Below are 26,731 nucleotides of genomic sequence, written 5' to 3' on the forward strand. Positions count from 1 at the left end.
TGTTTTGCTAACAGCATGTATACTCCAACACTGTATTATCAAAGGCTCTGTATTATCGTGGCAAACTGGATTTTCTGATTATTTTTGGACACTAGCCGTCTAGCAGTTGTTTACAGATATAAAGCTGTAGCCAGTACGGATGCAAATATCTAATAGCACAATTTTTTCTAAAATGTCTACATTTTTTTTTATAAGTTTACAATCAAAAAGAATGAACATCACTTTTTTGTAAAGTGCATGCAATTACATTGATCATCATATACAAAACTCCGGTCGAACTTGCTATACCTGCATTGGCTTTGATTACGAAATATATTCAGTGTATCATCTGATGTTGGATGATTATAGGTCATATACTGATGGTGACAAACATGTCCTTACAAGGTTAAGCTTGGAATTTCATTCCATGGCAGCAAATATGGACCACAATTGACAAAAAGTTGCTTATGATTATACTTTTGGTATGTAAACAAGAATACAGTAACAGCTAAACTTAGTTTTTTTAAATATATTTATATTTCTTTGACCATATTGCATTTAAAATTCAAATCAAGTTAAATAATGATTGTTTTCATTTTGTAATATTCTTATTCATGGATTTCCACTCTAATTACATTTGTGTGCTTGATTTAATCTTGGATCCTTTTGTTTATTGTGGAAATATTTTTCCAGTACAAGCATGGACATTCCTTCACATAGGTAAGTTGCAATTTGTTTATTATAATACCTGCATGCTACCATACATAAGTTTGGCAAATTCTGTGATAATACAGAGTTGTTCCCCCATGGTACATTAATCTGGGTCATCCTCCATATGTGGTTTTATTTACATTTACTCGCTTCGATTGACAAAGAATTTTATATGAACAGAATGAGGGAAAGTCAGTGAAACTTTACAAATTAGAAGTAAGCAGCAATAGCAAAACCGTTTTAATCTGTACCAATAAGAACATTAAATACCGCGATAATAAAGCGCTCCGGGCTACACAAACCAAGGATACAATGCAGCACTATCCATCTCTGCACTTCTGGAAGTGATGCTGGCATAAGGATGTTTCTTCACCTTTACTGCTTCTGGCTGAGCAAAATATGTCTGATGGCTAGTCCTACAACGTAAGACACATCACCCGATATTTTTGTTCGGGGGGTGGGGTGGTGAAAACTAAAACAAAAACAACATGTGCTATGTCTTACTTTGTAGGACTAGGGGGGAGGTGTCTTACATTGTATGACTAATTCGCAGCAAGATCTGTTCAGCCAAGCTAAAATTCCTACGTGAAATCGAAGTCCTACACTGTTAAGACGTCAACATAAATTGCATACAAATATAAGGGTTGGCGTCTTATATTGTAGACCCATGTGAAATATCTTATATCGAATTTAACATAAACTCGAAATTAGGTCACGCCAAAGTACTTGGTGTTGAAATTCTTAAATTTGGACATACACAGACTATATTGGAATTAAATACAATTAATCCAAAAGCATATTACGAATGCATTTATACATTTACCCGAATGCTGTAATGCAGTATATTGGCTTCTGTTCTTTTTTCGCCGTAACCAGAATGAGTATGCGGATCAATATTAAAAGATGACAACACAACATACGAACTTCATCAGTTCCGGTGTTTTCCTAAACCGAGCATTGCTATTAAGGAATTATGGGATTGCAAACTACATGCAAGATTTAATCACCTCTGAAACTGAATATAGAACAACTGATGTGCTCCAGTAAGTATCCACAACTTTATGTTTTGCAAAAGTACGTGTTAACAAATATTTTACAAAAAAATTTAGATAGTTTAAATTACAATCAAGCCTTATTTTGGATTGACCTTATCAAGTCTTTAATATAAGCTAGATTATTTAAACAAGTGTTTAGAACTATTTTCTTATTATTAACTTGAGAACGTATCCTCTGACCCAGCTAGCTTAGGGATAATGTCCAAAATTGAATAATAAATTAGCGGATATCCGAGGCCATTACTTAGAGGCAATAGAGCGAAATGCAGACGACATTGCGCGAGGCGTACCGCAGAGAGAGAGAGAGAGAGAGATCATACACTCATTTGTGTAGGCTTAAACAAGTAAATTAGTAAACTTAAATCTTGACTCTGTAAAAACAGGAGCACAGTCAAGATTAAATACAGCTTCCTCAGTAGTATTGTTATGTGGTTGTTGTTGTTGTTGTTGTGGGCTTTAACGCCATTTTTCAGCACACGACAGGCTATACATGGCGGCCAGTATTAATGGTGGAGGAAGAGACCAACACACATCCTTACTGACCAACAAACATTACTGAACAACCCTCACACACATATACAAACTCATGTTTATGGGAGAATTGAAGTATCTACTGAGTTATGAGGAATAGACCTATTCTTGCAAACCAACACACGTTCTTAAAAACAAAAACTCACACATGCAAACAAGCAGTTGAGGAAAAGGAGGGTTATGTCATGGTCACTGACACGTGATTAAAGTCCTACACCCACCTTTACCAGCTTCCAAACCAAACGGACGAGGGAAAGGGGAGTTATGTCATGGTCACTTTCACAAATATAATCGGAACCCAACATCCTTACAAACAAATAGGATGAAGTAAGGTAGGGGATAGGTAATGGTCACTAGCACACCTATTTTCCATTCAACACCCACACATACAAACAAAACGGATGAGGGAAAATGGAGTTATGTGATGATCACTAATAACATAAGTACAATACAACACCTATCCTCACAAACAAAACAAAGAAGAGAACGGGAATGAATGAGGGCTACTCGCACCTACTTTGGGGGAAAAAAAACCAACACAGCCTTATTAACAAACTAACACTCTAGCAGCAGAGAGGGTGAACAGACCATAGAATTCCGACAAAACAAATAAAACAAATAAATAAATCATCTCGTAGAAAGGTCCAGATTTTACAAATGAACTTTCCTTGAGATGTTTATTTTTGCAATGACCGATTGTACTAATAAAACCTCAGTTTGAAATAGTATCTGAAAAAATAAAGTACTCTACGTGTTTATTTATTTCTTGTTTATTTTTTGACGACCAACGTTGGTAGGTACCCTCTCTGCTGCTATTAATTTACCACCATACCAAGTTTGATGAATATTTTTCAACGCGTTCTCGCTGTCGTTTTTCCTCATCTGTTTCATCTTCATCTGAATCTTCGGAATTTGTTCTATGTTTCAAGTAATATTCAAGTTCTGATGGTGGTTTTTCTATTTTTGGATTTACGTTCTTTCTGTGTTTATAATATATCATCAAACTTCTGTATTCCTCTTTTGCTGATATTAATTAAATTATTATGTTATAATAAAAATGGTACATCCAGAATCTCATAGTGCAAGAACAGCTCGAGAACGATTAGAAGCAATTAAAAAATTTCTTCCTGTCAAAGACTCATTTAGAAAAAATCTACAAGCGCAGCAAGAAGCAAAAGTTGAGTATGAAGAGGACACTAAAAAACTGTTTAAGCCCGTCACTGCAGCTACTGAGAAAGTTGCAACTGTCATCAAAGAAGATCTTCTTCCGGTATCAGAAAAAATAGCAAGAAGAACTAAACAGGCAAAGAAGATTTTACGAGACCTTCCAACTGACATAGCCGCAGCTCAGCCTCCACCTGTTGGTGAGGAAATACTTGAATGTATTGGAGAACTTCGTACTGAAGTCGCCGATGTGAGAAAAAAACTTGCATCTAAATCCAAATCAGCAGGAGAGAGCTTAAAATTAATTGCAAGATTTAACGAAGGAGTTGTTGAGGAAATTAGAAACACTGAAAGAGAGAGATTACCTGAGATGATATCAAAAAATATATCTAATAAATCTAATTTTTTAAAACCCTTTTATGGAAAAACAACTGATGATGATTTCATTAAATGGATATATCGCGTATATTACAATAAAAAACAAGCTAGAGGTCAAGAATTTAAAAGATTTAATGAAGAAGTAAATAGACTTAGAGGGAGACGGGAACAACCAAAACAAGGAGAGTCCTCCCAGTATCACCTTCCTCCACCTCTGCAACAAATAGAACAACAACAATCTTCTTCGCCACAGCAAAAGTTGATGTCGGAAATTAAAAAGACTAAAGAGTCACTTAAATCATCCTCCTCGAAGAAAATTCCTGCACCGAAAATGACATTTACACCGACAGGTTCACCACATGGATTTCGAGAAGGTTCACCCCCGGCCACCGCTGAAGTACTTACTCCGGTAATGCAACCACCAGTATTTAAAACACCTCAAGATGAACCTAAAACAGGATCTGGTTTATGTCCTGATAATATCATCAATGACGTATCACGGTTAGAAGTTCTCATAGCAGGAAAACGTGCCGGAAATAATTCACCAGAAATAACCAATGAAGCAGCTGATATTTGTCGGCGACTATTTCAAGGTGGTATCATGGATATTGGCGTTTACCGAGAACTTATTGATGAGCTCGTTGATGACTAGTTGTTAGATAAATGGTAAATAAAATAAGATGATTGTGCATGATAATCATCGTAAACCCACACAGGTTAGAGCGGTAAACTCACGATTACCAATCTATAGTGTTATTTACGGAGATGGACTTGGTGATGTCATTCGGGGATTATTCACGAGGATAGCTCCAAAAGTAGCACCTGTTGCAAAACAATTATCGATGAAGGCTATTGATATTGTTCGTGATAAAGCTCCTGGTGCAATTGTCAATGTTGCTGGTAAGGCGTTCTCGGCGATCAAAGAAAGACTAGCACGATTATTGCGACGAAAACAACAACCACTAGTAAAATTACCAAGTACTGAGGTGATGCCTGCAGATGTCAGTAAAATAATAAATCAGGCTGCAAATCAAAAACTAGCGGCGATATCTGAAGAAGCAGAAAAAAATATAACATCAAATTTAATAGCAGGAAGTGGTCTTCGTCGACGATGATCATCATTTGGAAAAATGGTAACTATAATAAAAATGTTCAGGCGCGAATCAGACCCAGCATTTGATATGGAGGCACCCGTCCTTAAGTACGAGTCAGTACGTGATTATCAATTTTATTCTTATGACGCAAGACTACCAAATCAGCGGGGGAGAATCGAATTACAGGTTCATGATACAAGTAGATATTTCTTGCCCGCTGAGGCGTTTATTGAAGTAGAAGGTAGACTTGTAACGAATGTTGTAGCTAATACGCCATATGCTGCTAATTTACGTGTTGGTTTTGTCAACAACGGGATTATGGCGTTGTTTGATAGCGCCACATACATGATTGATGGAAAAAATATTGAATCAGTTCAGAAGGATGTTGATGTTGCTACAACAATAATTGGTCTAGCGAGATATTCTGACGACTTTACAAGATCAGCTGGTCCAACAATGATGTTTGCTAAGGATATTACCAACAACGCTGATCATATCAGGTATGCTAAAATACGGACACCTCGAGATACTGCATCTGATCCACAACCGGTTGCTGATGGTCCTGAATACGCAGCCAGACCAGCTGCTGCTTTTGATATTGTAAAGGGTGATAGCGCGACTTTCAACTTAGGATTTGCAACACGCCAAGCAGCGCTGTCAGGAGATAATAGAAATTTTTCGTGTGCAATTCCATTATCTCACATCTTTGGATTTTGCAGAAATGTTAGAAAAGTCATCTTTGGAGCTAAACACACAATTGTGCTCGTAAGAAAAGGTGATGATAATGATGCAATCTGGCGAGGTGCTGGTGTTGCTGATGCTGGTAAAGTAGATATAACAAAACTTTCATTGTGGATGCCAGTAATGACTCCATCTATTACTGAGGAACAAAAATTACTATCTTTTATGGATCAAGGAGGTAAATCATTGCTATCATGGTTAACAGTAACCACAGATGCTGCTCAAAGCAATATTAATGGTTTATTTACATGGCATATAGCATCACAACAGGGTGTTTCTGCACCACGACATATTTTTATTGCATTGCAAAATATTAACCGGATAAATGATCAAGAACAATCACATATGATATTTGATAACCTTGGAGTTAGTGAAGTATCCTTACGGATAAATGGACATCAAGAACCATCCGAGGATATATTGTTAAATTATGCACAAAATCATGTAGCGCGCGCATATCATCGTTTGATGTCATTTATGGGACGTGATCAAAATATAGATACTGGTTTGCAAATATCACAACTAGATTTTACAGGTCTATATCCGATTTATTATTTTTCACTAGAACATCTTGATTTATCCAAACAATCTGTTGTTGATATACACTTTCGAGCTCATGTTACTAACCCACCAGCTGGTGGTGCCTTTTACAGAGCGATCGCGGTCATACTTAGCGACAAGGCCATGTTACTTGAAGGTGGCAGTGGTCGAATGAGGGTCGTTGATGCACCGGTGGAAAATCTTTAATCGTGTTATTTAGAAAAATATATTTTATATAAAAATGTCGTATGGTCATGTTAATGTTACTCTGACCCCGGGTCAGGTAAAAAAGCTTCAATCAAAAACCGCCAACAAATGCGGAACTAAAATATCACTAAAACGAGATCAGATTGGTGGTGGTCCAAACAAATTATCGTTGACAAATAATCAGATTAAACATTTCAATAAAGCCCTAGAATCAAAAACTGGAGTTCAATTCCATCTCTCCCCGAGCGCCATCAAAGACATGGTTAAAACAGGTGGTATATTTCCACTACTTGCGGCCATTCCGGCATTAATAGCTGCAGCTGCTCCAGCCGTAGCAAAAGCGGCCGCGTTAGGTGCTGTTGGAACAGCCGCTGGAATGGCACTAAAGAAAGCAACAGGGCGAGGATACAAAAAAAAGGGACGCGGTCTAAGATTACCGGGATTTCGTTGGGGGAGAGGCCTAAGGCTTCCAGGATCATTTCGTTAGACGTTCCAGCATCAAATTTTGATTTACTTGATGCTGCTAAAAAATTAAAAATATCTGCCTTTAGAGGTGTTTTTATGCGAGATCAATTACCGAAACAACCAAACAAACTAGAAACAGGTATTATTAATCTTGACAAACGTTCCGGACCCGGTACTCATTGGGTATCATACGCGGTTGATCCGCGTGGAATTGTTTATTTTGATTCGTACGGGTTAGCTCCACCTGTTGAATTTATCAAGTATGTCGCACCACTTCACGCAACAACCTCTGGTTACAAAGTTTGGTATTCAACGCTACCCACACAAACAATGACAGATCCGCCAATATGCGGCCGTGAAGTAATTAATGTACTCGACGCTATATCAAAATCATCCAGGCCGCCACATAAAGTCGTGCACGATTATACAAGCAACCGATATGTTGCGCGTAAAGCATTTTAAACAACGGATCTTATTATAATGGTTGATATTTACGGAAGATCTTCTACTAGTAAGAAAATAAAATCCGACGTTGATCTGTCAAAGTATGCGACTAAAGATGACCTCGCTGATATTATGAACCTTGCTGGAGTTGACCCAGATGAAGTTGTTATTTTTCAAGATCGATATGGTAAACTAAAAACTAGCAATATCAGATGGAATGATATAGTCCGGCGAGTACTTGGTGCAGTTACGGATAATATTCCCGTGTTTACTGACGGTGGTAGAATCAGAGATTCAAGTATGTCACTTAAAACCATCAGAGATGAAATTGCAAAAAGTGTTGCTAATCGCGTGAGAAACACCGGTGACACGATGACAGGTGAACTTAGCATGAACGGGAACAAAATAGTAGCTGTAACAGCTCCAAAATCTGACAACGACGTCGCAAACAAACTATACGTCGACGACGTGGATGGAAAACTATCCACGCTACGGGCCGAATATGATGTTCACACGGGCGCGTTTACAAGGCTTCGAAGAAATTTTCAGAAAACCGATGATGCCATAAATAAGTTCTTTGGAACTCCTTCCGTCATTGACATGAAACTCGTTGATATCAAAAGTAACCTAGACACGATCAAACGAACACAGCTAGACATCGTAGCGGGAATTCCTGAGATTATCAATAAAACCAATCTGATTAAAATTCCAGCTGAAATAACTCCCGGGCATATCACAAACATCGTATGCACGGTATCATCGGGATTTGCAACATGGTCAAAACAAAATAATACCATCAAATATACCGCAACAAGCACTGGCGTGTACAGGCTATCTGTGTTTAGTGCTGCAAAATTTGAAATATTTACAACGTTTCCATGGCGTCATTCCACCGACAGGTTTTCCGGGGTTGTATCTGTTATATTAAATATCGGAGCCGAGGAAATATTTATTCTGGAAGCAGCTGATAGGACATTAACCGCAACATCTTACTGGTGGTGTTTGGAATTTGTAGCTGAAGCACATCAATTGGTTACTGTATAAAAATATATATGGACGGTGCACAATACAGATACAATCAAGCGCGTGAATGGCAGGCGGCGCTAAAAGATCAAGTCGATCAATATACAGTAAAAGTAAAAAAATATCGACGACGATTGGTTATCGTTGATGTGATTGTTTATTCAGTATCCGCTGTTGTTGCTGGAACCGGTGTAATATTATCAGCGTTGACAACGATGGCACCAGTAGCTGTAACTATCTGTATTTCAGCAGCAACAACTATTGCAGGTGTGCTTGGTATCATCACAAAAAAAATATGTACTTGTACTAACGAAAAATTATCCGATTACACAATAAAATTACATACAGCGACGGTAGCATACTCGAAATTATCCTCGTTGTTATCAGCGAGTCTCAGTGATGGAATTATATCTGATTTCGAATTTTCAATGATAACCAAAATATACGACGAAGGTATCGGTATTAAAGATACAAGTATCAATAATGACAGAATTACTCCAGCAGATCGTGACCAACACAACTCCGCCAAAGATAACGATGATCTCGGTAAGTTCAATTAATCCTGAATTTAGTGTTAATTTTCCTACTGCAATTCCAGTAAAAGAAATAGCACTAGCACAATTACGAGTATATTACAGCTGGCCAAATATCAGATCAAAATCATTTAATGGTACACCAGCAAATAATTCGCTTGTATTTACTAACAAGAACAAACCCGATGGAACACCCCCCTGGGTTGTTGTTGGAATACCAACCGGCAGTTATGAGATTGAAGAGATCAGTGAGGAATTTGCGCGTAGAATAAAATCAATAACAGGAAAAGAATCAAAAATATCAAAAAAAGTTCATGAGCCGACGTTGTCCTCGACGATTGAAATAAACTCGCCTGATTATGCCGTTGATATTTATCAATCTTCAATCAGATCAGTGCTAGGTTGGCCTGAAATTCCCCCGGTGCATGAAGGACCACCAGAACCAAAATTAAATGATTTTCTCACAAACGAAGCAAAATTTACAACAACTCCAGAATATAGAGAAAAATTTCCATGGAATAGAGCCGGTGATGCGTACCGGGTTTATAATTTCAGTGATGATATAATCTACATGAATGTTTTTAGACTGTATACTAATCCCATTGATTTTGAGATCCAGCAATCAATCGGCAAAATACAAAATCTGTTTTCATCGTTATCGCAAAATTATTCTGAGGATATAAAACAACAAATTATTGAGTCAATACAGCATCTAAATCAAGTAGGATCAGATCTTAATTATATTAATGATGTTTTTTCTGAAGCAGCATATAAACATGCTCTCCCCTTCCCCCGTCCTAGAAGACCATTTCTTGATCATTATACAATATCAGAAAAAGAGTATACGGGGGGGGGGGGGGGTAATCTCGTATTTATATTATCAAAATATAAAAAGGATGAAATAGACAGAATTATCAACGAAAACTTTCCTAAAATACTCGATGCATGGAAAAAACTAGCACCATTAGCAGCTGTTCTCAGATATGATAATGATCCACATGGTGGCGGAAGACACGTATCCCCGCGGATCGTTAATATAACACCGACTGTCGCGGTCAATCTGGTTTGTGACGTAATCGATGGCAGCTATCAAATAGATCTCGGAAGATCAAATCAGGCTCAACAAGGATACATCCTGTACACGTTCACACCACAAGTTCCCCCTGGAAGTTTAATCGTGCAAGAACCAACTAATCCCGTGTATTTGCGGTGTCACAATAATATGTTAACACGAATCAATTTTAAACTCACAGACCACCTTAATCGCTTGATTGACATACGTGAAGAAGAGCTTGTAATAAATCTGTATGTAAAGTCGTAAGACTTTTGTCGTAAAGACTTCCGTCTTAAGGATTTCTGTCTAAGGACTTCCGTCGTAAGGATTTCTGTCTAAGGACTTTTGTTGTAGATCTTCAGAATCAAATTCGATCAACTTAAAAAAATATTTTATTATTACTGGCACAAATTTGTGTTTGGTACAAATTAATCGGCCCAGGCAACTAAAAAAGCTAGTCGATGAAAGTAAAATTAAAATTTCTATCTCAAAAAAAAATAATATTTATTAATTTTCCTGATTTTTACTGAAATTGTACAAATTACTTGATTTTGACTACCAACTCCCCCCTCAGAAACATAAAAATGCACGAACTACTTGATTTTGACTACCAACTACCCCCTCAGAAACATAAAAATGCACGAACTACTTGATTTTGACTACCAACTACCCCGTCAAAATCAAGAAAGTTCTAACCTTGTCAAATTGTTCCTAACAAATTTTATTTATTATAAATTAATTTTATTTATTAATAATATTATTTTTACTGAGATTTTTATTTTTTTTTTACTAAAATACAACGAAATTGCTCAATTTTCCTGATTTTGACTACCAACTACCCCGTCAGAAATCAAGTAGTTCGTGCATTTTTCTTTGATTTTGACTACCAACTACCCCGTCAGAATCAAGTAGTTCGTGCATTTTTCTTGATTTTAGTAAAAAAAAATAAATTAATTCAGTAAATAAATAAATTAATTCAGAAATAAATAATTTGTAAAATTAAGAAATTTGTACAATTTTATGCTTTTGATGGGGTAAATTGTAGTCAAAATTAAGAAATTTGTACAATTTTATGTTTTTGATGGGGTAAATGGTACTCAAATTAAGAAATTTGTACAATTTTATGCTTTTGATGGGGTAAATGGTAGTCAAATTAAGAAATTTGTACAATTTTATGCTTTTGATGGGGTAAATGGTAGTCAAAATTAAGAAATTTGTACAAATTTGTTAAATTTCAGTAAAAAAAAACAAATTACTAACCCATCAAATTCAGAAATAATATTTCTGATCAAAGATCTCAGTCATCTTCAAAATTACTACTCTGGATCGTTTCACCAGTAACGAAGTTACCTTGGATCGTTTCACCAGTAACGAAGTTACTCTCTGACATTATTTTTCTTAATAGTCTTATGCGAGTACTAATCGTTTTCTTTGCCTCATACTCGTGGGATAATAACGACTTAATTCTTTCTACGGCGGTAGAAAGAGGAACGAACTCCTTCACATGATCATCTTCTACGGTAGCTAGCGACTGAAACATTGCCGATTGAATCCGTTTCATGAGCCTGTATTCAGATGATAGTGTGTGTGTCCCCATGGTTTTACGTTCTTGTAAAATCTCAAAATCAGAAACTATTTTTTCAGGATTAAGTTCATCAGATATATTAATTCCATCTTTTTTTAATTTTTTAATAGCGACAATTACATCATTGATATTTTCTTGGTTCATTATATAATATACAAATCTTTAAAATAAAAAAAATATCCCTAGAACACCTATCGAGTGTATTAGCGAGTTCGTCGGGATGTTTCAGGGACGGCACAACCAAGAACTCGTAGCTTGCCACCGCAATCTACCAAGTTCATTAGGCAAATATTCCCTCTACGAGAGCCCCTAACCCGCCAAACAACGGTCTAGAGGCCCAAGAGGGAGGACAGCACAACCCTCATTAAACTCGTAGCTTGCCACCGCAATCTACCAAGTTTATAGGATATACATATAACATATAACTAACTAAGGACAGCACAAGGACAGCACAGTCCTCATTAAACTCGTAGCTTGCCACCGCAATCTACCAAGTTTAGAGGATATACACATAACATATAACTAACTAAGGACAGCATAAACTCGTAGCTTGCCACCGCAATCTACCAAGTTTATCGGATATACATATAACTAACTAAGGACAGCACAAGGACAGCACAGTCCTCGTTAAACTCGTAGCTTGCCACCGCAATCTACCAAGTTTATCGGATATACATATAACATATATACAATGAAATGGTTATATACAATGAATGAAGAGCCCCTATCGAGTGTATTAGCGAGCTCAGATTATGAATGAAACGGCACTAACTAAGGACAGCACAAGGACAGCACAGTCCTCATTAAACTCGTAGCTTGCCACCGCAATCTACCAAGCTTAGAGGATATACATATAACATATATACAATGAATGAAGAGCCCCTATCGAGTGTATTAGCGAGCTCAGATTATGAATGAAACGGCACTAACTAAGGACAGTACAAACATGTACGCTCAGCAAAATCCCACCCACAATAATTAATCCAGTGGGTGATACGAAAATATGTATCAACCACAAGTCAATATTGTGGTTGGGAATTTGCTGAGCGGGGAGGTTCTTGCGGTTCCCCCCACTATTATAAAAATCGCAATTATGCGCACCACCGACAAATTGTCAGCCATGGGGATTCGATCCTGGACCGCGAGCGCCACAGTCCAATACCATACTGATCGAGCTATCAAACATTGTTACGAACATATGTTTCGGAAGTTAATATATAGCTAAGGAACCAATATTTACACTAAACAGCGGTTTCTGAATAATAACAGTTTCTGTATTTATAACAGTTTCTGAATAATAACAGTTTCTGTATTTGTAGCGGTTTCTGAATAATAACAGTTTCTGTATTTATAACAGTTTCTGAATAATAGTTTCTGTATTTGTAGCGGGTTTCCCAAGTAGACTGAGAATCAATAAACAACAGTTTCTGTATTTGTAGCGGTTTTCCTAAGTAGACTGAGAATCAATAATAACAGTGGCATTAATGCACCAGTCAAAGAACTTTCCAGAATGTAAGTTCAGTGAACACACAACTGCAGGTCGATTACAATGAGCAACGGTTTCTGTTTCACACACAGCTTCCTACGGATCAATAACATTATCATGTGTTGTATGATGGGGAAATATTTAAAAAACATAAATAATACTTCTACGAGTAATTAGTTACGATGTAATTAGTTAAACTGACTAATTATGATCATAAAAAACCAACCATCTACGAAGAAAACTATATATTACAAAGTAATCTCACCTTATGTAATCAAAAATTCAGTAGTGTATGGAGGACCTACTGTGACATAAATTAAAAAAATTAATTCAATGTGGTGATGATAGTTAATAATGTGGTGATGATAGTTAATAATGTGGTGATGATAGTTATTGATACTTAAAGATAATTTTCTGTTTATATTTTTTCGAGAAAGTAGATCTGGTTATATTATCTGCGACGTATTTTACCACACGCGAGTTAATATCAAAATATGTCGCAGCCGCGTTCATAGACTGAAACATAATTTCTTTACCGGTTTCTATGTTTGTAGAAATTACCGCCCTCTTTCCGATTGTCTTATATCTTCCTGTATTTCCACGTGTATTATTCTCGCTGTGACAACACGAAGGTTGGATAAATTATTGTTTTGAGTGTCCCCGTCAATATGATCAATAACAAGACCATCATTGATCACTCCGAAGAAACATTCATACGTAAATCTATGACACAAATAATGTTTCTTCCCCCCCAAGAAAGTGAACCTTAGATAGCCAGTATTAGAAACAACGCCAACTGGTCTCTTCAACTTGCAGTGTCTGATGATACCATTAATATTTGATTCATAGTTTGTTATGACAGGATGTGGGACAAATATATTTTGTTCCATTATAATAATATTATATGTTTAAATCATTGTTTGTCTGAAATCTTGATATATAATCCCTCACGGATTTTATAGCGTTTTCACCGCTATTATTTTTTTTGTCATAATATCTTTTAAGCTCTCTGAACCGTTTCCCGCCGCACTTCCCACATAATTCTGTCTTTCCTCGCACTCCAATACCACACCGTAGACATGGTATTGGTCCTAGACTTCCTCGTCGTATGTTTTGTGAGTGCATCCAACAAAATTCCTTTCTACAGGATTTGTTGCATCGATTTACTGAGCCGATCATCAACCATCTGCATTGGGACATTGTATATATATATATATATATAATTTTCTTTATTTAAATATTTGTTTTAATTATATGAACGAGTTTGAGAGATTATCCCAAACTAGGCCTGTTAAGTATAAATTCAACCTTGACAGATTATCTTCTGACTTGCCAGTGCGAGATCTGGTTGATCCGAAAAATAAAAGTTTGATCTCGAAAATTCACGACGCCAAGAAAGAATTTTACACGGATGGTGCATCTCATACATGGTCAACGTTCAAGATTATACGCAACACTGTCACGGACGCCACAATGAACGACAAGCGAGCGGCAACTATCATTAACTACATCGCTGAATACGAGGGCAATCAAAAATATTTCTTCAGAGTAAAATTTATTGTATTAACAGAAACAGATAGTTGGATTATCCGTGACAAATATGATCCTGTCCTTGGTAATAATAAAACTATCATATTAAGTAAAAATTCCAGACCGGGTCTATTGACTGGTATTGATAAACCGTATTATGAGCGAGCATATCCTGTAACAGCAGTTATTTATGGAATCTATGAGATAAATAAAAAACCTAACGTTGATAAACTAGCGCCGATGAAATTTTCAAGGTTAAATTGTGTGGCCGAACGAGTAATAGAACACTTTACAAACGCGATGCGTGGAAATGGATTAACCGATTTAAGGCGTGAAAAAATAAACTCGTGGGCTGATTCAGTTAAGGACACCGGTGCTACAATAAAAGATGTTGCTGAGTTAGGAAAAATATTAAAATTTCCAATAGCCGTAGCGACAATAACGGGAGAAGTACTGTACCAGTCGAAATATAAATCGAAAGGAGCTCCAATAAATATTATCGATCATAACGCGCACGCATGGACTAACGCAGTAACAATATTTCCACGTGATCGAACTCTTAGATTTTACCCCACAGATAATTCTAGGGTAGATAGTATGTTTGATTTTATCAACGAAATAAGTAAAACCGATCCTGTATCGGTATGGTTATTTAAAAGTAATGAGGAGGGTGAATTTGATCAGTTTGTCAAACCGAACGGTGAAATATATCGCACAGAATCCCTCCATGACGAGATGAAAAATCTTGCGACGTTTTTACAGTGCAAGCACGCGGAAAATACTGACAAATTACTAACTAATTGTTTTACCGTTCCATCTGTTGCGGCTCATTTCGCCAGAGAACGAAATTCATGGAAACCAACACGATTTGATTTACTCGAGGATGTACGCGCAAGTTGCGTCGAATATGGACATGGTGGATTATGGAATACCAAATACAATTACAATGATGTTATTTCGGTTGATATGGTTGCATGTTATCCAGGAAGTTTTCTGGGATACGGAGATTGTTCTACGTACTTTGAAAGATTTGGTCATCCTACAAACGAGATGACGCGAGTGGCAATTAATGGACCATTACCTGATTTTGATCTGACTGGATTCGCCTGTATTGAATCGTTCGAGTTTAACGAAAATCTTCACAAGATTTGTTATGTTTGGCTTGGTAGACATTTTTGTGAAAAACGTTGGGCACCTATAGTTTTGTTGCGATATATGCTAGATTGTGCGATACTGACATCGTTGGTGGTCAGTGAGGCAATTATATCATATCATGCACAGACCAAAGTTTGGTTGCCCATGTCAGATTCTGAAGTTATTAGCGAGTTTAAGGATAATATTCCTAATAAACTCAAAACCGCAAAAGATCTCGGTAGAAAAATTATAGGAAAATTTACTCAAGGTGGTGCATATGATTATAAAAGACATCACGCACGATTAATTCTAGATGATGCCGAGTACGATTTTATAATCGCTGATACAACGGCGAAAAATACATTTGTAAATCGAGAGAGTGTTTATTTATCCGACGGAACAAAATTAGGTACGATCGTTAGTTACATAAATGACGTATCCCCGCAATATACTCATCTAAGATCTTCCATGTTGGCTTATGTTTCTATAAATTTATTATCGATGATTAATAGATTTCCTGAGACCGCAGTCAGAGTCGCAACAGATTCGTTTTATATTTCGAGTAAATATTTAGAATCTGTTATGAAATTTACAAGTAATGATGAACGATGGGGTTCGTGGAGAATAAAAAAGGAACTATTACACAATTATGTAGAATCAGCAGATGTTCCAATGAGAGATTTTTATCGTGAGGGTAATAAAATATCAGAAATGTCGAAGGCACCATCGTTGAGTGAACCAATAACGAGATATAAGACAGTATATCTCAATGGACCTGGTGGATGCGGCAAAACAACTCGAACGATTAATGTTTTTAGAAATTCAGATATAATCGTGCTGACACCCACACATAGACTTGCACGTGAGACGAAACAGCGGCAAGTACAATCGTGCACGTATCATAGTTTCTTTCGGTGGCGCGGAGATACATGGACTCCTGAACGGATGGGAGAAAAATATATACCTAAAATAATTATTTGAAACGAGATATGCACGGTGTCATTGGATACATTAAAAATGTTTCTTGATTGGTTGTTGACGAAAAATACCGCCATAATAATGTGTGGCGATCATGGTCAACCGCCGCCTTTTGTTGGACCATCTCCACATGATTGGTTAAAAAATTTCGTTGATTATTACGAAGAAATAGATGATGATCATAGAGCTCTTGATGCAAATTTGAAGGAGTTTAAAAAATTAATCAGATTACAATCAAACAAAATTCAGTGTGAAATAATACGTGGAGTGATCTCAGAGACCTCAATGAGTGATTTTTTGAACTCATGGAGACCCAACGATTTGATCGTAGCAAGTAGAAAGATAATCAGAGACGCTTTACAACAACAGTTATTTCAACTACATAAAGAACAATATTCAGAACTACCCGTTCCGTTGTGTTATAGACCATCAGATACACGAAAACAGAATATTAATGTTGATATTCCAGGACAGACAGAGTCAAGGAAACAGATTCTCGTATTAAATGATATTGTCGCCGTTGATATCAGTGTGGTCGAAGATGCAATACACGCTGACAAATCTCCATGGGTGTTGGGATACGCTATGACTATCCACTCGTCTCAGGGATTAACTATTTCTGACACACGAGTCTGGATTGTAGACGATCGCATCGAGTGGTCAAATTTAGTTTATTTAGCGGTATCGAGGGTCAGAAATATATCTCAATTACGTAGAATCATAATTCCTGAAATCGTTGATAAATTTAACATCATCGATGATGATATAATAAGAAAAAAATTAATCGGATACAAACAATCTGACAAAAAAAATAAACGTGACTTTGATCTTGATGTTGAATTTATTATTGAGTTAAAACATCAGCAGAACAATCATTGCGCATGTTGTAATTGTATAATGTTATGGCGGTATTCGAGTAATGATTCAAGACAATTTACCGTAGATAGAAAAGATAATAGTCGCGGTCATACACGAGAAAATACCATGTTAACCTGTCTTGAGTGTAATCGACGTCGGGGTGCTGGCACTAGTGCTAGTTAAGTGATCGAAATCACCGAAGTGATCGCGGCGGTAGTTGTGTATCCGCGGGAATTATTTGTAGTTGTTCACGTGTAAATCCACGTTGAGGAGCGGCCGAATCTAATCTGTAGATTGCAGGTCTGGAAACGCCTACGTTTCTTCCAGTGGATCTTGTCACGGTAGATATTTTGTGTGTGGTAACACTCCAAATAGGATCAGTTGCTCTCGCTTTACCACCTTCAAGTTCACCAGGCTCATATAAATATCTGACTGTGACATCACCTAATATTTTTTGTTTTCCAGCATCTTTCCGTTGTGTTGGTATATTTTTTTTTTGTGACCGCGCTAATGGGTTTCATGTTGGTTGTTCGTGTGATCTCATTATTTAATGCAGCTATCACGTTTGGTAATCTTGCAACCCATTCGCGAGATCTTTTATCCTGAATAAATTCCCTCGCGTATTGATATCCAAATAACCGTTCAGCAAGTGTTCGATTAAATCGCTCAACAATTGCTTGATCACGGTGAATTGCAGTATGACCTCGTCGTATTTTGGTATTATGTTGTTTCATCAGCGATGATACTGGACCAAGAAATTCCTTACCAGGATCAACCTGTAGTAGCTGTGGCCATCGCAGACCACCTCGTGGTCCGAGTCCTCGTTGATAAATTCGTTCAAACGCATCGGCTACTTCAGATGATGTTTTCGCCGATAGCGGCTCTGCTTCTTTATATCTACTTGCAACATCAACTACGGTTAGCGCGTACTTGTACGTTTTTCCACGCACAGTATCATGCGGTAAAAACAGAATATCAGCTTGATGAACTTTATTAGGAACACTGACATCGAAATACGCGTACTGAATTTGTTTAGGACGTGGTAGATAAATTTGCCATATTGCCTGCCTGGACAACCACGCGCTAGCAGTAGAATGTTTAACCGATGCTGCATCAGCGAGTTTACCAATTGCTGCTTTGCCTCTCCAGTATCCTCTCGGCGAATAATAAATTGATTCCATTATTAATTACCAGCCCCAATCGCTAATTTACCTTTTATCGAGGATCTTACTAACCAATTAGCTAATGATTCTCTAATATTTTTATTTTTTATAGAATTTAATGAATGAATTAATTTTACATCTGCAATATGCCTATCTTGTAGATTTTGACTTTTATAAGCTACATCATGAGCATGACAAGCTCGATCAATAGCATTTATTGGTTCCTCGCCTGGTTTTGGTTGATCTTGATTATCGAGCCTGATATCGAGTCGAGTACCAGGACCGCAATAATTATATCCTGGTAGATGTTTTTCTCCACTATATTTAGCCCATGGAGCACCTGGAAACTTTGACATCAAATTAGCAATATCACCACCGCGCTTATTAGGTAAAAACGAAAATTTCTTTCTACAGCACATAGAACATTTTCCACCGTACGCTATTTTTTTGTTTTTTGTTGTAACTGTAGCTAAATCAATAGTTGGAGTTTTAACTCTACAGCGTAAACAATATAAATTCATGTTATAACATATATGGATATAATTGATTTCTCAGCAACTCGGCAGCGAGAGCCAGTTAAGCATCATCCTGCGCTACCGAACTCCATCAGAATGATTATCATAGGACCATCTGGATCGGGTAAGACGCAATTATTACTTAATCTGATAATGAGATGGTTGAAATGGGATAAGTTGTATTTAGTAGCACCATCCGTTGATGATCAACGATGTTATGATGTACTTAAAGATTTCAATGAAAACGCGCGATTACTGGATGAAGATAATGATGTTATAGAGTTTATAACCGATATTGATGAAGCACCATCCGTAGATTCCATAGACGGATTTATTAATAATTTAGTTGTATACGACGATGTGATGCTAGATAAACAATCAAATCCAGCCAGAATATTTTCCCGAGGGAGACATAAAAATACAGACGTGATCTATGTTACTCAACGATATACACAAATACCAAAAGTGATCAGAGACAACTGCAACATTTTAGTTGTGTTTAATGGCGTAGACACACACACGTTGCGAAATATTCATCAAACTTGGTGTGGTGGTGACATGGATATAATTAAATTCAAAAATTTCTTCTCACGAGCGCAAGCTACCCCGCATGGATTTATAACAATAAATTTACATGATCCAAGAACAAGATATCGTGTGGGTATTGATAAAATATTTGGGTAACAGGGGTGATGATAAAATTAAATTGAATTAAACAGATATCATTAATATAATGAACAACTGTGCGTGGTTACGTCAAGGAACCACTAACAATTGTAATAAAAAATGCCGTGGAGAATATTGCAAGAAACATAATTATCTTATAAAGAAAAACCCTCATGCTGGTCCACGAAGATGTGTTGGATGTAACAACGGTGTTAGAGGATTATATCAGATTTGCAAAAATTGCGGTGGAGATCGATATCGAAGTTTGATGAACTATTACAGAAAAAGAAAGAACATAAATCCAAAAATAGAAAAACCACCATCAGAACTTGAATATTACTTGAAACATAGAACAAATTCCGAAGATTCAGATGAAGATGAAACAGATGAGGAAAAACGACAGCGAGAACGCGTTGAAAAATATTCATCAAACTTGGTATGGTGGTAAATTAATAGCAGCAGAGAGGGTACCTACCAACGTTGGTCGTCAAAAAATAAACAAGAAATAAATAAACACGTAGAGTACTTTATTTTTTCAGATACTATTTCAAACTGAGGTTTTATTAGTACAATCGGTCATTGCAAAAATAAACATCTCAAGGAAAGTTCATTTGTAAAATCTGGACCTTTCTACGAGATGATTTATTTGTTTGTTTTATTTGTTTTGTCGGAATTCTATGGTCTGTTCACCCTCTCTGCTGCTACTCTTAATAACAAACATATCCACACATATTTATATACAAGCAAGCACACACGTTTATTAGCAAATAAATAAACACCCTTACATACAAAACAAACAATGTGTGGCGGACTATTTTGCTGATAATGTGCACATACATACATACATACATACATAAATACGGGATGAAGGAAGGATAGGCGCAAGTACTAACACAAATACACACTCCTACATATATACAAACAAACATTAATCACTGATGGGAACTGAATAATAGGTGAAAACCGGAGCACCAAATTGAAACCATAAGCAAAATAAACTAAAACAAGACAAATGAAATTGTACAAAAATATTAAAAATTGTACAGACATATGAAGTTTAAAAGATCGTAAATGTTAAAAATTGTACCGTAAATATTAAAAATTGTAGCAATGTAAAAAAAAAAACAACATTAAAAATTGTAAAACAATTTAACATTATAAACTTGGCAACTCCAGACCCTCTCACACTTAGGGTCTATGCAGTTTGTTTGTGTGTGTGTGTGTGAATAATAATAATAAACAACCAGAGTCGGACTCTGTTTCAAGTGTGTCAATCAGAGCATCAGTGTACGATGAGAGGAACAACAAAGCGTTATCATCAGCATAATTATATAAAGAGCCATATCTAATGAAAGGAAAATTATGACTGATAAAAATATTAATGAGTAGAGATTGGATTTTCAGTTCAGTCAATGAAGACACGCTGCATTATAATTTGCTGCTTTCCATTTAACAGATAGTTTAGTAAGAGCCCTACCTACTAATATCGAGTTGACTGTTCTTTAGAAAATCGGAATTACTTGAGCCTCATTCAAACGATCAAGACAAATATTTGTTGTTTTAATTACTTTGATATATAACAGTGTCAACAAGAACTGGTGCCCCAACTTTTAACAATTTAACTGAAATTTGCCCAATCCCTTTCCCTGGTGGCTTTTCTCGAATTTAAACTTATTGTCATTTTATACATTCTTCATGGTTAAATTCAATAATTGTATCTATGTTACTATTGTCCTTCCTGGAATTGTTTAAAAAGTTTGTACCTTCGACAAGAATAATTTTATCTTGACCATTTGAACATTTATTAGAAAAATAGGACTTAAATAGGACTAGAAAAAATACCCCCAACACATCTTTCAAAAGAGTATGCTATCAGACTTTTTTTCAAATTTGTTTACCAAAATTCTCAACTTCATATACTTTTTTCCAGGTTTTGCGTGTTCTGTACAGAGTGTATTTTGTAAACACCATATCTTTAGCAAATATAGCTTTCCTTACTTCTCTTTTCATATAAGGTAATGGTTTTCTGTGTGGATATGTATTTTTTACTGGAATATGTCTGCCTATGTATAATTAACTTAATTTTTTCTAATGTTAACGTAATCAGAGTTGACAGATTCTGAGTCAGTACTTTAAGACATGATAGTAAATGGAGCAATCTGAATAAAATCAGATCTAAAATGTCCTGCGCGTAGGACGGCGGAGATCTTATTTTAAACAGATTGGTAAATAGAGCATTTTGTGAATCATTTACAAAGTCCTTCACATCAAAGTCTTTGGATCTTTTATAATATTATTTTAAAATGCTGTTTGTAGAATGTAACCGCTCTTAGATGAGTAAAAGCCATTTTATGAAAATCATAATTTCACATAGACACAGTGAACATATTCATGCATTATCTGTGTTTACTAGCATTTGTAAGTATTAGATCAACACAAGATGACTATCTTCTACATGACGAATTAACAGAATGTGATTCAGGATTTGAAGTTAGCTATTTTATTCTCTCTCTCTCTCTCTCTCTCTCTCTCTCTCTCTCTCTCTCGCTCTGTTGGTCGTTTTGTCTGCCAGTTGTACTAGCACGTCGGTAAAACTTACATGCTGACTGATCAACAGAGATAGTGCGGCTTCCTATAATATTGTTTTATCGTCCATTTCTATCTTTCTCTGTCAATTAGTCTGTCTCAATGCCGTCATATATCGATCGAGATATATCTGTGTGAACTGAGGTAAAACTGACTGAACAACCTACACAGACCGAGAGAGAAAGATAGATGGAGAGAAACATGTATACATTGTAATATTTAAAACTGATCTGTTTTAAAACCCTAGTATTGGTTTAAAATAAACAGCAAACAAAACAAGCAATCATCTCATATGTGTATGTGTATGCCAAGAAAATTACCGTTCGTCTCTATAGGCAACTGCAGCTTTGTTTATGAACGGCCATCGCCGCCAAAAATATAAAATTAAAACAAAATAAGTAAATTTCAAATAAAGCAAGAAAAGTTCAAATAAAACAAGATGCTATTAAAATATAAAAAATGAGACAGAATTGAAACTGACAAACGCTGAAAGATGTAAATAGAGGAAGTAAGCGAATCATGGACAAGCATAACAAGCTAGTGAAGACTGTAACAGACGAAAGTCAAATTAAAAATATGACAGCCAATGAACCCAACAACACTCACAAAAGGCAGACAAGTGTCAAATGAAATGAATAGAATGGAATGAAAAAAGGTGAAATAATCGCATACAAAAGAAAATATTAATAGAACACAAATGTCAAAGAAACAAGCAAAATACGAAGATATAAATCAAGCGCCAAACGAAATAAACGGTATTTTAAATGAAACAAACAAAAATCAAACTTATTAAGCTAACGTAAAAGAAACAAAGTAGCAACTGAAAGTTTACAAAAATGCAAACATATATATCACCAATACACAACACTATTGAACGAAACACAATAGTCAAAAATCAACTTTAAAATAATAAGGTTGGTACTTTAGAAAAGTAGCAAGAAAGAACGCAAGAGTAATGACATGTAATAAAGTTATAGCTAATGTGTATAAAGTATGTGAAAAGGAAGGCAAGTTTATCGGTTGCAGAGTATTATTTGTTGCACGCTTTGTTTTCAATGGTATTTGTGAGCACGTTGTTTTGTATATGAAGTGATCATGCTGTTTGGTATATGCCAGAAAAGTTTCATATTTGGCAGAAGATACCAGAAAGTTTTATAATCGCATAAAAAAGTGTATGGCAGATGCTGAAGAATAAGTGAAAATGTAGTTACAAAAAGAATAGATAACTATTACATATGTTGCCTTATACGTATATCCATAAGGAACACAATCATGAAATAAAATTGACCGAAAATGAACAGATGTACATAACCATAAATAATAATAGGAGGGAAAGATATGTTTATCAGATTTAAGTATTAAATGAGTTAAGCTTGTCAAGTGTTTAGCATATTTAAACACTAAATGAGTTAAGGTTGTCAAGTGTTTAGCAGATTTAAACACTAAATGAGCTATGGTTGTCAAATGTTTAGCAGATTTACACACTAAATGAGTTAAGCTTGTCAAGTGTTTAGCAAACACCATGAAATTAGAAAAACACTAAAAAATAAAATACATGCTTAGAATATTTCAGGTAGGAAACATTATTAGGTCTTTAAGTTTGTTCTTGCAGTCGAAATAAGTGAGTTTTGAGAGCACTCTTGAATGGGATCACTGTGTCTTTGTGTCTAAGTTAAGTGGGCAATTCATTCCACGTTGCTGGGCCCTGGTATGCAAAAGAACTCTGTCCATATGACTTTGTTTCTATAGTGGGAATAATGAGTATACGATTGTCAGAAGAGGAACGTAAGTATCTTGCTGATGTGTACACATGGGTGAGATCGGATAGGTATGTTGGACTAGAGTCCGACAGTGAAACTAGCACAGAGAACAAATTTTGTGTTTGATTCTGGATCGAATGGATAGCCAGTGTAGGGTACAGAGCAGCGGGGAGGTGTGCTCTGATCGTGGTACTCTAAGTATGATCCGAGCAGCTGTGTTTTGAACTTTTTTAAGTTTCTGGAGTAGATATTGAGATGAACCAGACAGAATTGAGTTACAGTAGTCCAGTCTTGAAAGTACTAATGAACACACAAGTGTTTTAGAAGCATCAACTGAAAGATATTTGCGAATTGAGCTGATGCGTCTCAGCTCAAGATATGCAGCCTTGCATATGTTCATGACATGTTGGTGCAATGTGAGAGTAACACCTAGGTTTCGTACTGATTGTGTGAATTTAATGTTGGCGTTGCTGATATTTATTGTTTGAGGTAAAGGATGTGAGTAGTGTATAGGGACATCCTAGGGACAATGGGAATTACCATTACAGACACCCCTGGGTCACTCTGGGGACTATGTAAATTTAACATGGAGAAAAATCGTGGGTCACTCTAGGGACAAGGGGAATTAGCATTACATGGGAATAGAGTTTGGGTCTGTCTAGGGACAAGGGAAATTGAACATGGTCAATAGAGTTTGGGTCTGTCTAGGGACAAGGGGAATTGAATATGGGATTTTTTTTTTTTTTTTTAAATTTTTTTTAAAAAAAGGGGTAGGCAATTGAAAGTCATTCTCTTTTCGAGAAATATGGGTGGCCCTGTAAAGGGCCTTTGGGTTTATGTTAATGTGTCCATTAACATAAAGGGCATCTGCGGCATCTTCTTGTCCTCAAGCTGCGTCTTACTCGAGGGCCATAAATCAGTGTCCTCTTGAGGCAACCTTGTCTTTCTACGTACACTCTTCGTATCCACAGACTGGTGTCTGACTTGCCGACAATGGTCCACTTGGACCGGACATACATGAGCATGTCCGTCCTAAACATCATGGAAGACACAAGGGTGGATGATTCGACTGTGGTCCACATCTTGAAGCGACGAGAACAGGTGAATCAATGCAGTGAACTGCGCTTATTTATAGGTACAGGAAGGATTGAAACGGATTGAGTTCATTCACCAATCCGAACACGCGTTACAAAATTCAGTCAGCCCGCATCCAATCCGAAGAGAGCAGTCTGTGACGTCACGTGGTCTATATAGATTCGCTAGCGCTTGTGTGCAGTCAATCTATGCGACAGTGATTCAACATGACGGAAACTCAGAAAACGATCCATTGGTGTGCACCAGCAGGGGAGACTGCCTAAGGGAACCCGGACTTACTTTCAGAAGAGGTACATTGGGATTTTGTGGATTTTCTTACCTCGCAAGAATTTGTTCCGGAACCTTCGTTACCTTCTTCATTACAAGTGGAGAATTTTAGACAGAGACAGAAAGAAGAATTGGAGAAATTTATACAACGACAAAAGGAAGCGGAACAAGCTTTTCTCCTACAGCAACAGCAGCAAGAAGAAGAGGTAAGAAAAAAACAACAGCAACAACAGCAAGAAGAAGTAGCAAAGAAACAAGAGGGTGAAAATCAAACGGTCACGGTACTGCTGGACATTTTAGCGGAGTTAAGAAGTCTGAAACAAATGTATCAGACTTCTTTATTACGACCGAAGAGAATACGACCTTCCCGAGCTAAACACGTTAGCCCTGTGACCAAACCTACCGTTCCACCCTTAGTGATTTCAACCCAATCATCATCAACATTACGCAGTCCAGAAGTAGGCCTTGGCCGTGGCAAAGGCTTAAGGCAGTTAAATTTGATTGCTTAAACTCACCCCTACACCAAAAAGGCCCTTTTCAGGGCCACCCACATTTCTCGAAAAGAGATAGCCTTTCAATTTGCCAATAACTCAAAACCCCCTATAGTACGTGTCTGTGTATGAGTGCGTGAGAGAACGTTCTTATTTTAAAATCAAAACTCAAAGACACTTACCTTATGTAATTAATTTATTCTTGTATCCATTGTTACAATCCAATTCACAATTCACAACAGAACACTTTAATTAAAAGTTCATTGACTTCTTCTTTCTCCTTGTTTAGTCTCTCTTTTTTTTGAATTTCTTCACCGTCACACTCTTTTCTTCTTCTTCCTCCTCGCTTTCTTCCCTTCTTCTTTTCTTCTCCTGTTTCTTTTTCTTCACCTGTCTGCTTTCTTCCTCTGAAGAATCCCTCTCTTCTTCTGAAGAATTCCTCTTTTCTTCTGACTCCTCTTGTTTCTTTTTTGGGCAATCTGGAGACCAATGTCCTTTTTCTTGACAATAATAACAGGTATCTTGACTTTTGTCTTTTTTAGTCCCTGTTTTTTTTCTTTTTTGACGGTCTGGACACTCTGAAGTACGCTGGTCTGCCATGACTATAAATTAGTCTATGGTGATTAAACTTGAGTCATTTGACGTTTTTCACTCAAGATGAAACGATCCTATTCATTTGAGAAGAAAGAAGAAGAAAG

General features: G+C 36.6%; 2 protein-coding genes across 2 annotated transcripts in view; one reads left to right on the plus strand and one right to left on the minus strand.

Annotated features, from left to right (window-relative positions):
* The window catches only part of LOC149772935 (uncharacterized), a 33,641-nt gene extending 32,019 nt beyond the window's left edge, over positions 1 to 1,622 (minus strand). Inside the window, exon 1 of the mRNA XM_089947086.1 lies at positions 1,514 to 1,622. Within this exon, the coding sequence (XP_089803212.1) occupies positions 1,514 to 1,608 (95 nt within the window). The 5' untranslated portion in view covers positions 1,609 to 1,622. The remainder of the gene's footprint in view (positions 1 to 1,513) is intronic.
* A 43-nt stretch (positions 1,623 to 1,665) lies between these two features.
* LOC149772936 (protein toll-like) overlaps positions 1,666 to 26,731 on the plus strand; it is a 74,726-nt gene continuing 49,660 nt past the window's right edge. Inside the window, exon 1 of the mRNA XM_089947084.1 lies at positions 1,666 to 1,733. The gene's annotated coding sequence lies outside the window, so the exon portion shown is untranslated. The remainder of the gene's footprint in view (positions 1,734 to 26,731) is intronic.

The sequence above is a fragment of the Sinohyriopsis cumingii genome, unplaced genomic scaffold (genome assembly GCF_028554795.1).
Source record: "Sinohyriopsis cumingii isolate HCF-2022 unplaced genomic scaffold, ASM2855479v2 utg000958l, whole genome shotgun sequence".
Lineage (NCBI taxonomy): Eukaryota > Metazoa > Mollusca > Bivalvia > Unionida > Unionidae > Sinohyriopsis > Sinohyriopsis cumingii.